This window comes from Prosopis cineraria, unplaced genomic scaffold, assembly GCF_029017545.1.
Source record: "Prosopis cineraria cultivar Desert tree isolate PC_DT_omini unplaced genomic scaffold, ASM2901754v1 PC1968, whole genome shotgun sequence".
NCBI classification, from domain to species: domain Eukaryota; kingdom Viridiplantae; phylum Streptophyta; class Magnoliopsida; order Fabales; family Fabaceae; genus Prosopis; species Prosopis cineraria.
This window is the reverse complement of record NW_026557293.1, coordinates 1-14,016: the sequence shown is the minus strand read 5'-3', so window position 1 is coordinate 14,016 and position 14,016 is coordinate 1. Positions and strand designations below refer to the sequence as shown.

The 14,016-nt window shown below is 37.6% G+C and overlaps 1 protein-coding gene across 1 annotated transcript; it reads right to left on the bottom strand.

Moving 5' to 3' along the window:
* Positions 1-6,678: 6,678 nt before the first annotated feature.
* LOC129301225 (uncharacterized) lies at positions 6,679-8,832 on the bottom strand. The gene is made up of 3 exons (XM_054939798.1): positions 8,311-8,832; positions 7,672-8,206; positions 6,679-7,493 (listed from the first exon to the last, which is right to left on the bottom strand). The coding sequence occupies exons 1-3, from the start codon at positions 8,830-8,832 to the stop codon at positions 6,679-6,681; spliced, it is 1,872 nt and encodes a 623-aa protein (XP_054795773.1).
* Between the last annotated feature and the right edge of the window lie 5,184 nt (positions 8,833-14,016).

The window sequence follows — 14,016 nt, the reverse complement described above, 5'->3', positions numbered from 1 at the left end:
GTGCATTGCACGAGTTAAGATTGAGGAATTTGAAACAAATATCATCAACACAATTGATATTGATATATTTGAGATTGTTAAATTTTTAGGAGTTCCTCTATTCAATTATTTTCCTTCTTCTTGGATATTTCATTTGTATGCATCTTCACTTTTTTTATATATTGTTAAGTTCATTCTTTAATTTTGTTTTATAGAGAATAAAAAATTTACAAAATTTTTGGCAAGCAATTTTTGTTTTAAACAATAAGGTTCCATTTTTACTAAAGAAGTTGGAAGGCCAAAGCATAACAATCATATATTTTTCCTCAACCATATTCTACTTTGTTTACTGTTGTCATTCACTCGAAGAGTAAGTTAAAGAAAACTCTTATCTTGGTGTTCGTAAAATGAATTACTTGATAGAACTTTGTGTAAAGAATGGGCTTTCAATAAAACTCAAATAAGGAGATTAGTTAGATAACATATTCTTGCAATGAATTATTTCCACAAAAAACACATAACAACTGTCGCATCCGTAAAAATGCGAGCGGAGGCCCCGGCCTTCGCGGCGGGAACTGGATCGAACGAGGAGTCGCCACCAAGATTTTGAGGTAAATCTCGGGAAACCGATTAAATGGAGGATAAGGATGATCTGCGTAATCAGAGAATAGGTTCGGGAGTCGGTTGAGTGTGGGGAAGGTGTTAGGCACCCCACAACACCCGTTCGTCAGAACAGTTACCTGAAGTTTGTTGTGCTCTTTTAGTATGGTTTTATAATTATTTTAATTATCCCTCTTGTATTCATGTGTTTGATAAAAATGATAAGAATTATGTGAGAAATGTTTATTTATTTACGAGGGAGGACGGACTTGACTCAGAATCTGACTCTGAGGCCTACGTACCCTGTGATGGGGATCAAAGTCCACGTAGTTCGAGCTTAAAAGTTGTTGGTATAAAAATATTTTTTGAAGAGAAATTGATTCTAAATAATTCACCATTTTGCAAATAAAACAATTTCAGAAATTTTGATATGTGTGTTTTAAATTGCAAAAGATAATTTAATTTTAATTATTTTCTCCATTTTTGAATTTTTGGAATAAAGAAAGGAAAGAGTTTAAATTATTTTTCTTTATATTTTATGATTAGAAATTTAATTGCAGTACCTGTAGAACCTTATTGATTCATACGGTAATGCAATTGCTCTAAGTATCTGCGAAGATTCTGAAATCTCGCATGATAGAAGAGTTTGGCAATTTAATTTATTTATTTATATTCTTATGTACATTTTAAGTATTAAAAATATATTTTAAGTATGTATATACATGTTTTGAAGAATTTTAATCATCATACCTGCAAAGCCTTATTGACTTATACGGTAATATGATTATCCTAAATATCTACGGAGATTCTAAAATCTCACACGATACAGGAATTAAATTTAATTAATTGATTTAATTAATTATATAATATATATGTATATATATTTTAAAAACTAATCGTTATATCTGCAGAGTCTTATTGACTCACACGATAATACGATGATCTTAGAAGCCTACGGAGATTCAAAAATCTCACATGACTAAAAGATATAATTGGTAAATATGGTTACAATTTAAATATATTAATTTTGTTAATTAAGTTTCTTAAATTGTATACTGTATGATTATTGACAAAAATTATTTATTTATTATAAAAATGGATGATCACTATATCTGCGAGGATTTATTATCCCACACGATAATATGATTAATTTAAGTCTCTACAAAGATTCTCATAATCTTACACGGAACTTAAATGGATTATTTAGATTATAAAAAGACAGTTGGTTTAACGGTTGGTCATTGAAACCATTGATTGTACATATAAATTGAATCTCTATACCTGCGAAATCTTATTGATTTACACGGTATAAGATCACTTTAAATTCCTGCGAAAATTCTTAAAATCTCACACGGCAAGTTAATAAAATACAAGAAACCTTCTCTTATTCAGTTGTTTTTTTTTTAGATGAGAATTGAATTCTCTCCTCTTAATCTTTTATACAATTGTACATGTGGATAGAAAGTGTCATACGATATGAGTGTAACAATATTATTGACAAGTAAAGGACCTTAGAATTAATGGAGATAAAAAATAATCATGCCCATACATATTACTATGTCTTTTCATGCTAGAAACATATTTAAAACCCAATTCCAAAATTTGGCCTAATGATCACACACATTTTTTTTTAGAAAAAGCTATAATGAGAATATGCCCAAAATTATGTGAGGCTTGCAAGCCAAATTTCATTTATAATCTCTTCATCCCTCTTCTTCACTTTTCTTTTCAAACAACAATCATTTTATTTATTTATTTATTTATTATTATTTTATTATTTTGTCAAAACACTACAAGTCTATACTAAAATTTGTTCATGGCAGCAAGTCCAACTTCCATATGAAGTCTCTCCTTCTTACCTTAAAGAAGTGTTATGAATATGAAAAAAAAGCCAAATAAATGATTAATCTTAATGAAACTAAATCGGATATACAAATAACCGAGTTCAAATAAACATAACTCATAACACAAGAAAATGAGCAGACGGACAGGAAAGCATGGGAAAGGATTTTCATCTCTAATGTAAATAATTAATCAACGAGGCATTTACCGTTTTTGAATCAGAAGAACTCCGTCTTCGTCTCTTTCCGGTTTACTCTTTCTCTCCGTTTCTCTTTTTGTGTCTTGGATCAGCTCCCCTTTCTGTTTGTTCTGCGTCTCTGACTGGGTGGGAATAGTAGCTCGGTGTTCTCCTTCTCCTCTCTTCTCAGACGTCTCTGTTTTCCAGAAAAAAAACTCTTCTCTGTCACTGTTTTCTTCTTTCTTCACCTCTGTCTCTGTTTTTTCCTAGTCCAGCTTTTGTTTTTCTTCCCCTCTTGCTCTGTCTCTATTTCTCTTTCTCTCCAGATTCTCTCTTCGTTTCTTCTTTCTCTCTTTATCGTCTCCGTCTACGTCTTTCTTCCTCTCCTCGGTCTCTGTTTTTTTTTCTTTTCGTCCAGCTCATTTTTTTTTTTTTGCTTTTCTTGCTCTCTCTCCCAACCTCCTCCTCCAGTTTTCTGTTCGGTCTTATATAGAGGATGGAAGAGGTGAATCATTGCTCTTCTGCTCTGCTTCTTCTTTGCTACTGTATCTGCTGTGTGCGCCGAAGTCTGCTTGTTTTTTCTACGTTTCTGTCTCTATTTTCTGTGCCGTCCCGTCTGCTTTCTCTGCTGTGCCATTTCCTTCATGCATGCGTGCGTCCTTAGTTCTGTTTCTTTTCTCCTGCCAGCCGAAAGTATATGCGTACGTGTTCCGGTTGCTTACTGTTATTTATGCTCTGTTTTGCTTCTTCTGCATTTCATGTCTGTTTTCTGTTGTTTCTTTCAGCGTCTGCAGCTCGTGCGTTCTGTTGTTTCTGTCATTTTTCCTGCTACATGGCCGAAAGTGTATGCTTATTTTATTTCTGCGTCTCTGTGCCTGTGTTTCTTCGCTGTTTTTGCATTTCTTTACTGTTTTTGCATTTTGTGTCTCTGCATTTCGTGTCTCTTTTCTGCTGTTTTCTTCTTTTTCTGCACATGGCCGAAAGAGTATGTGTGTGCGTGTGTTCTGATGCTCTCTTCCTTTTTTTTTAGCCATTCTTTAATGCTTTTTTTTTGTTAATTAGATTGAGGGAGAGAAAGAAAAGTTTAGTTTTAAAATACATATTTTTAAATGGAAAAAATTTAAGGAGAGAAATTTAAAAAAAGTTGAGTCTCAAAAAAAAAATTGATTCCCAATATCTTTGAATGGTTGGGATAATTTGAGAGAGATTTTTTTCAAAAAAATTGAGCAAGATTTTTTTTTTGAAAATATAATCCTAGAAGGATTAAATTTCATTTTTATATTTTTCGTATTTTTTTATTTTTTATTATTAAAATTTTAAAAAAAATGCCCGGACAAAATACGGTGTTCACAGTTGCCCCTCTTTACTTGTTTCTTATGTAAGTATATGAAAAAGTGTGCTTTTGAATTCTTACATAAGTGACAAGTAAAGATAGAACATGTATTTTGGCCGGCCATGCAATACCTATGAAAAGACCTAATTGCCCTTGACACGACAAGATATAATTAAATGCCAGACTATTGCTTAACTAACACAATGACATGATTTTTTTTGTTTTAGTAATGTGATGAGATGATGTAATGCAAAAGAAAATGATCAATTGACAAAGATCCAAACACAATGCAAGACAATAAAATGATTTTTTTTTATTTTTTTTAGCAATGTGATGCAAATGAAAATAACCAAATAACATAAAAGAATGCAAGACTATAGGATAACGAACACTGTAAAATGATGAATTTTTTTATTTCTTGATGTTTTTGTGATGCAAATGAAAATAACCAAATGACAACGATCCAAACAAAATATACGTTGACTAGTTGCCCCCTCATCATTTGATTGCTAAGTGAAAATTTCATAAGATGATATTTTTATCTTAGAAATGAATGAAGAGAGAAACATGTATTTTGTTTGGAAGGGCAAGACTCTTAGGTACCTACAACTAAACAAAAAAACAAAACAACAAAACAAAATAAAATAAAGGGTTTAAAATGAAATGTGATTTAAGAACTAAACAAAACAAAACCTCAATGGAGATGAAATTCCTATGTTCCAAAGGACCTGGTGGATGCTTGCCTTTACAGGGCTTTAAAGAATCGTACCAGTTCGTACTAGGTTTTGGGGTGCCTGCCGTTACAGGGCTTTAAAGAATCGTGCCAGCCGGTACTGGGCTTTGAGGTGCCTGCCGTAACAGGGCTTTTAAAGAATCGTGCCAGCCGGTACTGGGCTTTAGGGTGCCTGCCGTTACAGGGCTTTAAAGAATCGTGCCAATCAGTACTGGGCTTTGGGGTGCCTGCCGTTACAGGGCTTTGGGGTGCCTGCCGTTACAGGGCTTTAAAGAATCGTGCTAGCCGGTACTGGGCTTTGGGGTGCCTGCCGTAACAGGGCTTTAAAGAATCGTGCCAGCCGGTACTAGGCTTTAGGGTTGCCTGCCATGACAGGGCTTTGGGGTGCCTGCCGTTACAGGGCTTTGGGGTGCCTGCCGTTACAGGGCTTTAAAGAATCGTGCCAGCCGGTACTGGGCTTTGGGGTGCCTGCCGTAACAGGGCCTTAAAGAATCGTGCCAGCCGGTACTAGGCTTTAGGGTTGCCTGCCGTGACAGGGCTTTGGGGTGCCTGCCGTTACAGGGCTTTAAAGAATCGTGCCAGCCGGTACTGGGCTTTAAAGAATTATGCCAGCCGGTACTGGGCTTTGGGTTGCCTGCCGTGACAGGGCTTTAGGGTGCCTGCTGTTACAGGGCTTTAAAGAATCATGCCAGCCGGTACTGGGCTTTGGGGGGTGAGAATAGGTTTTATTTCACATGGAAGATATGAGAAACTCACATGTGAAGTTCGTTATTTCTTCTCTTAAAAAAATTTTTTTTTTGTTGTTGTTGTTGTTGTTTTGTTTTTGTTTGTTTTTTTTTATATGTCATTTTGCCCCATCCAAATGTGGCGTGTTTCTATGACAAGGGATGCAATGTGGTAATGCGCCTTGTATGATTTTCGTAAGTGCTGAAAATATGTACAATATACCATGGATGGATGATTTGCAATGTAAAAGGTTGAACCTTTGTTTGTCTCAATTTATGAGACTTCCTTTTATGACAAATGCAAAGGGTAAGACGCGCTTATTTGCCCCAATGCAAATGTATGAATAATGCAAATGTATTGCAAAAATTTTATTGGAAAGCTTAATGTTGAAAACTATCTTAATATTTATCCGCTTTTGAAAATTTTGTGCACATTGAATAAATCATTTCGAACATAAGGTAATACCTCTAAGTCCGTTATTTAACCTTTATTCATTAATAGGTGTAGTATCACAGTATGCCGTTGCCCCTCTTTAGAAAATTCCAATGACCAAATTCTCGTCACTTGATCTTGTCTTCAAGCTAATGAGACCAACTATTATGACCGAACACTGATAGCGCACATGCTCTCATTATTATTTCACACTTACGCAATGATCTTGATATCTCAAGGGCGAAAGGCGAGAATGAAGATACCAACATTCTATGTCAAGTAAATGTGTCAATAAACATTGTTCCTTGAATGCGAACCTGCTGCAACATAAGGGATATGAATTTGAATATGATAACACGAAACGAGAAGAAAGATGGTCTCAAAGGAGCAAGGGCGGAAAAAATTCATTCACTGATGCTAAAATTCATAGAGAAATGGGAATATCTTGGTTTATGAGTACAAATGGCCAAAGCGCGAATGGGATATATGGATTTACTTAATCACATCTCTTCCTTTAGCTTTTCAAAACCCCAACAGGTGTTTCACTGAGCTGCTATTGATATGCATAATATGAGAGACGATGGAGACAACTTTCCCAAACATAGATAATTAACTTTTGATGCCTTCCTTTTCTTCTCCTAAGACATCCTTTTGTCTTGGCGAACTCTTCTTCTTCTTATCATGGCTTTGCCCCCTTTTTTTTTTTAGCTCTAACTTTTGCTTAGATTACCTTTACAGGTTTTTAACCTAACGAGCTATTCTTTCCTTTTCATTTTCTATTAGCTCTAACTTTTGCCTAGGTTGCCTTTACAGGTTTTCAACCTAACGAGCGCTTCATTCTTTTTCATTTTCTGTTTAAGCAAAGTAACGCTTGACAGCATCTGCATTAATGGGCTTTGCTAACTCTTGACCGTCCATGTCAGCTAGGATCAGTGCTCCTCCAGAAAAGGCATGTTTGACAACATAAGGTCCCTCATAGGTCGGAGCCCATTTGCCTCTATTATCTTCTTGGTTAGGCAATATTTTCTTGAGTACAAGATCCCCAGCACTGAATTCCCGTGGGCGAAGTTTTTTATCAAAAGCTCTTGCCATTCTCTTTTGGTACAATTGTCCATGACACATTGCAATGAGCCTTTTCTCTTCAATCATGTTAAGTTGCTCAAATCGGGTTCGTATCCATTCATTTTCTTCTAAATCTACCTCTGCCAATACTCTTAAAGATGGTATTTCTATCTCAATGGGTGTAACAGCTTCCATTCCATAAACAAGGGAGTATGGGGTCACCCCTATGGATGTGCTTGCAGTAGTACGATAACCATGTAAAGCATAGGGAAGCATCTCATGCCAATCCTTATAAGTTACTGTCATTTTTCCAATGATCTTCTTAATATTTTTATTGGCTGCTTCAACTGCTCCATTCATTTGAGGTCTATACGGGGCTGAATTATGATGCTTGATTTGGAACTTCTCGCAAAAGTTCCTGACTTCCGTTCCATTGAGATTGGGACCATTATCAGTAATGATCCTTTCAGGAATCCCATATCGGCATAAAATATTTGTCTTCATGAATTTAAGGAACGTCTTTTGCGTGATGCTAGCAAATGAATTTGCTTCTACCCATTTTGTGAAATAGTCAATCGCGACAAGGATGAAGCGATGTCCATTCGAAGCTTTTGGTTAATTGGGCCAATAATGTCAATGCCCCACATTGAGAATGGCCAGGGTGATACCAAATTATGTAATGGGATTGGAGGAGCATTTATCCTATTAGCATAGATCTGACATTTATGGCATTTCTTGACATGCTCAAAGCAATCTTTCTCTATTGTTAGCCAGAAGTAGCCACACCTTTGAATCTGTTTGGCCATAGTGTGACCATTCGCATGCGTGCCACATATGCCCTCATGTCCATGATTTTATTTGCTTCTTCTGAACTCACACAGCGAAGTAAAGTACCATCATAACCCCTCTTGTACAGAACATCTTGACTGATAAAGAATGTCATAGCCAAACGACGAAGGGTTTTCTTTTCATTCTCAGTCATTCCAGCTGGGTATGATCTCTTAGTGATATAATCCTTAATATCCTGGAACCAAGGATATTCTTCTCGATCTTCTTCAACATTCAGACAGTATGCTGGAAAGCTTCTAGCTTCCACTTGGATGGGTTGGATATGGACTCCACAATCAAGTTGGATCATTGCTGCTAAAGTGGCTAAAGCATCAGCGAAACGGTTTTTATCTCTAGTCAAGTGATGAAAGCTAGCAACCTTAAATTGCTTAATCAAATCTGTTAGGAGTTCTTGATAGGGAATCAATTTTACATCCTTTGTTCTCCATTCTCCTGTTACTTGATGAATAATGAGAGCTGAATCACCAAATACCTTCAAACACCGTATACCAAGGGTAATAGCTGCTCGAAGACCATTAACACAAGCTTCATATTCTGCTATGTGTTAGTACAATCAAATTCTAATTTGATGGCCACTGGAAATTGTTTTCCTTCTGGTGAAACGATCACCGCTCCTACCCCATTTCCATGCATGTTGGCGGCTCCATCAAAATACATTTCCCATTCTTGCTCTTCATTGTTTCCTTCATCACAACCTTCTTCTGTAGTGCATATGCCTTCATCAGGAAATTGAAAATCTAATGGCTGGTCATCCCCTAAAGGATTATCGGCCAAGTGATCTGCTATTGCACTACCTTTGACTGACTTTTGCATCACATGCTTTATATCATACTCTGATAGTACAACTTGCCATTTTAGTACTCTACCAGCAATGTGCGGGCTCTCAAAGATGTATTTAAGTGGGTCCACTCGTGAGATTAGCCAGGTAGTGTAGTAAAGCATGTATTGCCTTAGCCTTCTAGTTGCCCATACTAGTCCACAACAAGTTCGCTCAATCACCGGATAACGAGCTTCACACTCATTAAACTTCTTGCTCAAGAAATAAATCGCTCTTTCCTTCTTTCCAGAATCATCAAGTTGACCTAGCATTGCTCCCATTGAGCGAGGTAAAGTTGTTAGGTAAAGGATTAGTGGACGATCTGTGTGATGGAGGGACCAAAATCGGGGGATTTAACAAATAATCTTTAATTTTATCAAAGGCCTTTTGACAATCATCATCCCATGTCTCCTTGCAATTTTCTTTAACAGCTTAAACATTGGTTCGCAAGTGGCTGTTAGATTGGCAATGAATCTAGCAATGTAATTCAATCGTCCCAAGAAACTTCTAACTTCTTTCTCTGTTTGGGGAGATGGCATTTCTCGAATTGCTCTCACTTTATCTGGATCTACTTCTATCCCTTTACGACTCACAATGAATCCTAATAACTTCCCAGAAAGAGCTCCAAAAATGCATTTGTTAGGATTCAATCTTAGCCGATATTCGCGTAATCTCCCAAATAGCTTTCTAAGGACTCCAACATGACTCTCATTCTCCGCTGATTTAGCTACCATATCATCTACATATACTTCAATTTCTTTATGCATCATGTCATGGAATAGTGCTACCATAGCTCGTTGATAAGTTGCCCCAGCATTTTTCAAACCAAAAGGCATTACCCGATAACAATAAGTTCCCCATTGGGTTGTAAAGGTTGTTTTCTCTTATCCCTTTCATGCATAGGGATTTGATTGTACCCTGAATAACCATCCATAAAGGAATAGCGATAGCTTCGAGCAGTATTATCGACCAATACATCAATGTGGGGTAATGGAAAGTCATCTTTGGACTCGCATTATTTAGATTACGATAATCAACACACATTCGAATCCGACCATCTTTTTTAGGAACAGGAACAATATTTGCCACCCATTGTGGGTAAGTTACTACCTCCAAAAATCCTGCTTCTAACTGCTTTATTACTTCTTCTTTTATTTGCAAGGACACCCCCGTGTTCATTCTCCTTAACTTCTGTTTCTTAGGCTCGACCTTGGGAAGTAATGGTATTTTATGAGAAGCAATGCTTGGGTCTAGCCCAGGCATGTCTTTATATGACCATGCAAACACATCTATGTATTCTTTGAACAACTCAATCATTTGTTCTCTTTCAGGATTATCTACTATTTTGAGCATTCTTTGATCCTCCTCGGTTCCCATATTAACCATCTCAATCACTTTTCATGTGGGCATATTCCCTTATCACTCAATTCAAGCATCTTTGAAAAAGTTTGGATTATGTCTTCATCATCAGACTCACAATCATGCATATCAGTGGCAACGAATGAATCATCTTCACAGGGTTTATTAATCTCTGGGTGGGAGATGGAATCAGAAGAAACAAAATCCCTGGATAATGAATATGGAATGAGATAAAATAAGAACAGGAACGAAACGGAGAAAGATGTATTGAAGTAGATAGGGTGGAATAAAGAAATAGACATGAATGCAATTGAAATTCATTTTCATGAATTATGTGTATCAAAAGTTTGCATTAGTGAATACCTAAAACCTGGGCTCAAAAGTGGATAAAGTAGGAACAACATAATTGAAACAATTACTCTAAGCTAATGACATCATTGGCCTCTTCAAACTCCCAATTCGCTAGAACTTTGTTGGAATCATCGACTGCAATTGAGGCACTTGTTCTGCATGCTACATCTTCATTAAAAGAGATCACTGAGATAGTTGGTTTATATATCATCTCGGACGGGCCTGGGAAGGATTCTTTAATGTGTGGAATCTCCAATTTACTAGCCTTTTTGCCTATTGCCAAGCTTGCTTTGTCTTTCATCTGGTCTTCTAGGGTAGGCTCATACCCTAACCCTTGGCGATTACAATTATCCAAAACCTTAATTGGACACGTAATTCCTTGTAAATGAGAGCCTAAACCTTTCCCTGGCATAAACCCACTCTTTGCCATGATTTTAGCCACGACGGAATTGATGTTGTGAGCACTATCGCAAATACTCTCGACCTCTAGGCTTTGAAAGGAAACTCCATGATCTTTCTCTGCAGCCTCAATATAAGGGAGTGAGCTTGGTTTGCTCACCATGATTTCCTCCTCTCCTTTAACTGCTATAATTCTCCCATCACTGATGAACTTAACCTTTTGATGTAAGGTAGAAGGAACAGCCCTAGCAGAATGAATCCATGGCCTTCCTAGCAGCATTGTGTAACTTGGGTCTATGTTCATGAGTTGGAAATCCACCTTAAATCTGCTCGGCCCTATCTCCAGGGAGAGACAAACGGATCCTAATACTTCCCGTCTTGATCCATCGAATGCTCTTACCACAATATTACTTTTATGTACACTTGAAGCTTCTAGTGATAATGATTCAAATGTGGAGAGCGGCAAGACATTTAACGCTGATCCTCCGTCAATTAATACTCTTGCGATTATGAACCCTTCACATTTCAAAGTGATGTGTAAAGCCTTGGCTTGGTGGATAGCGGTTTCTGTAACTTCCTCTTCCGAAAAGGAAATGGTAGAGGAGGCTTTTACAACATTCATTACACTTGCCACCTTCTCAGGGGTTATATTAGGCTGCACAAAAGCTTGATTCAACACTTCCTGCAATGCTTGGCGATGCGCTTGGAACTCAAAATCAAAGAAAGTATGGAGATACGCGCTGGAGTTTTCTTCAATTGGTCCACAATGCTGTAATCACTTTGCTTCATAATCGATAAAAACTCATCTTCTAATTTTTCCATTTCTTTAGGATTATCCTCCTTTGGCCTGTCAATACTTGCATTTTTCTCTTTTACCATTTTCCTAATGTAGGATGGTAAGTATGGTTTTCCACTTCGAGTAATGCCCCCTTGGTTTGCCATTTCATTGCTTGTCCCGGCAATTAACGTTGGTTTTTGTGGTTCTCCACAATGCTTTGATATTTCCACGGGACTGCTCGATCACTTTCATAGGGAAAGGGATGAGGCGTGCTTATGGTCAATGTTGGTTGTCTTACGTGAGGTACAAGATCTGCAGAGGCTTTGTTTATCACAAAAGAGACTGCCTGAACCCGTTCTTTTGGGTTCGAATTTTTAATGACAAGCTCAACATGTTTTTTTCTACCATGCACACTTTGGCGTCTCCCTTCTTTACAGACACGATCCCTAACGCCATCATTTTTCTAACAGCTCCTTTAAACTGTTCACAACTTTCTATGTCATGGCCTATTTTCTCCTGATGATATTCACAGTATCCAGGCATTTGATCACTGATATTATTCGTGAGGAGCATTTCTCGCATATAGCCATACTCCTTTAAGTGAGCATAAAGCTCATTCATAGGCATCCTGATCCTTGCGGAGCTTTTGAAGCACGCATCTTCTTCTTCAATAGCGTTGACTCGTTTTTGTGATTTGGGAGTGGATCAGTAGTAAGGGTAGAGCTTCCTCTTCTTTAAGCTGGATATGGTTAGAATCAACTAGGTCTAGCACATTCCTTTTAAACGTCACACAGTCTTCTATTGAGTGCCCAGGTGCACCCATGTGGTATTCACAAACAACATTTGGATTATACCATGCCGGGTAAGGCGGACCAAGAGGCTTATAAGGTCGTGGACCTAATAATTGGGCTGTCAAAAGTTTATGATACAATTCAGCATTTGTTAATCTAAAATTGGGCCATGGGCGACTATCCCTGGATTGGACATTTCTCCTCTCTCCATCCTGTCCGTGCTTGTTAGGCCTGAACCCAAATTGTTGCTGTCTTTGATTCCTTCCCTCTACTTGATAAGGGACTTGAGAATTGGTAGCTGCTTGTCTTTAGGTTGAATATAGTTCACATTCCCTTCTTTTCTTTTTTGGTCATAGTTCTTTCGTGAACTACTTTCAGCTTGAGAGGTGGCTATCTTCCCTTCTTGTATGTCTATGTCAATCCTTTCCCCAATTACCATTAAATCAGCAAATCAGTGACATGTGTTCCTATCATGTGTTGGTAAAATGGCTTAGGCAATGCACGGATGAAGTACGAGCAAAGTTCGGAATTAACCATTGGAGGTTGCACTTGCGAAGCCACTATTCTCCATCTTTGAGCATATTCTTTGAATGACTCTGATGATTTCTTGGTCATTGCTTTCAATTGTTCTCTGGTCGGAGCAGTATCAAGATTGAACTTGTATTGTCTCATGAAAACATCCACAAGGTCTTTCCATCTTTTGATCTTGGTTTGGTCTAGTTGCATGTACCAAGTCAATGCGGCTCCAGTTAAGCTTTCAGGAAAGAAGTTTATCAGAAACTTCTCATCTTGTGACCATATGGACATCTTTGTGCAATAGGCCCTCAAATGATAAATTGGGTTACTTGTACCATCATATTTATCGAAGCTTGGCATCTTGAATTTCTTGGGAACATCAATTTCTGGGGTCAAACATAATTCTTTCAAGTCTAAGGAACCCCACGTGTTTGATCCTTGAAGAGCCTTCAATTGATCTTTCATCTCTCCAAGTTCTTCTTTCAACTCCTTCTCTTTATGTAGCACTTGTGGGATTTGGAACATGTAGGCATGATCTTCCCAGGACCATCCGGTATGTTAAAGGCCCCTATCCCAGAATCTTGTTTTTCTGGCGTGGGTACTTTAGGATCTGATCCTCTGTTGGCTCAATTGTTCTATTAGCCGCGTTCTCATCTGCTACGGTATTCGTGGTGGGTTATCATCACTCCGTCCTTTTAGAGCCTCTGTTAGCAATTTCATCATGTCACTTATTTCGGCCATTTTAGACTCCACTGCAGACATCCGATCATTTAAGGTTGCTGACTCATTCACGTTTGAATTTCCATTGCACGACTACGCGATCGTGTGTTGTATGCTCGAGTGGCGGAATTGGTCAACCGAGTTTTCTTTCGAGGCGCAATGTTGGCTTACCTGTGTAACATAATAATTAATTTTAATAAGTTTTACCTTACGTTTGTTTTCGTAAGATATCCAGCATTGTGTAGACATAAGGGTTTCACGACGCTAGCACCCTTTAAATTCCTCCAGAAATTTATTATTTCATAGGGGATTTAAAGTTGGACCATTGAATTAGAAGGACATTGGATCCTATCGAAATTCAGGTCTTAAGAAATGATGGTAGTACAAATCAATCAACAATTTCACAACCACAAAGCGTCATGTGGATCCTCATACAATGATTCAAATGTTAATACAGATTTAGAACTTTGTCACACTATGAGTTCTTTTACAATTTCATTGCACAAATGGAAGAATTCAACAATCTCTAATGGAGTTCCTCTAAGGAGAAC

What these genes read in the sequence shown, in the direction of transcription:
- LOC129301225 (XM_054939798.1), bottom strand. Translation starts at nt 8,832, where the DNA reads ATGGGAGCAATGCTAGGTCAACTTGATGATTCTGGAAAGAAGGAAAGA. An exon ending in CAGAAGGAAAACAATTTCCA is followed by an intron (nt 8,207 to 8,310) that starts GTGGCCATCAAA and finishes CGGTGTTTGAAG; the next exon opens with GTATTTGGTGATTCAGCTCT. An exon ending in ATGGCCAAACAGATTCAAAG is followed by an intron (nt 7,494 to 7,671) that starts GTGTGGCTACTT and finishes ATTAACCAAAAG; the next exon opens with CTTCGAATGGACATCGCTTC.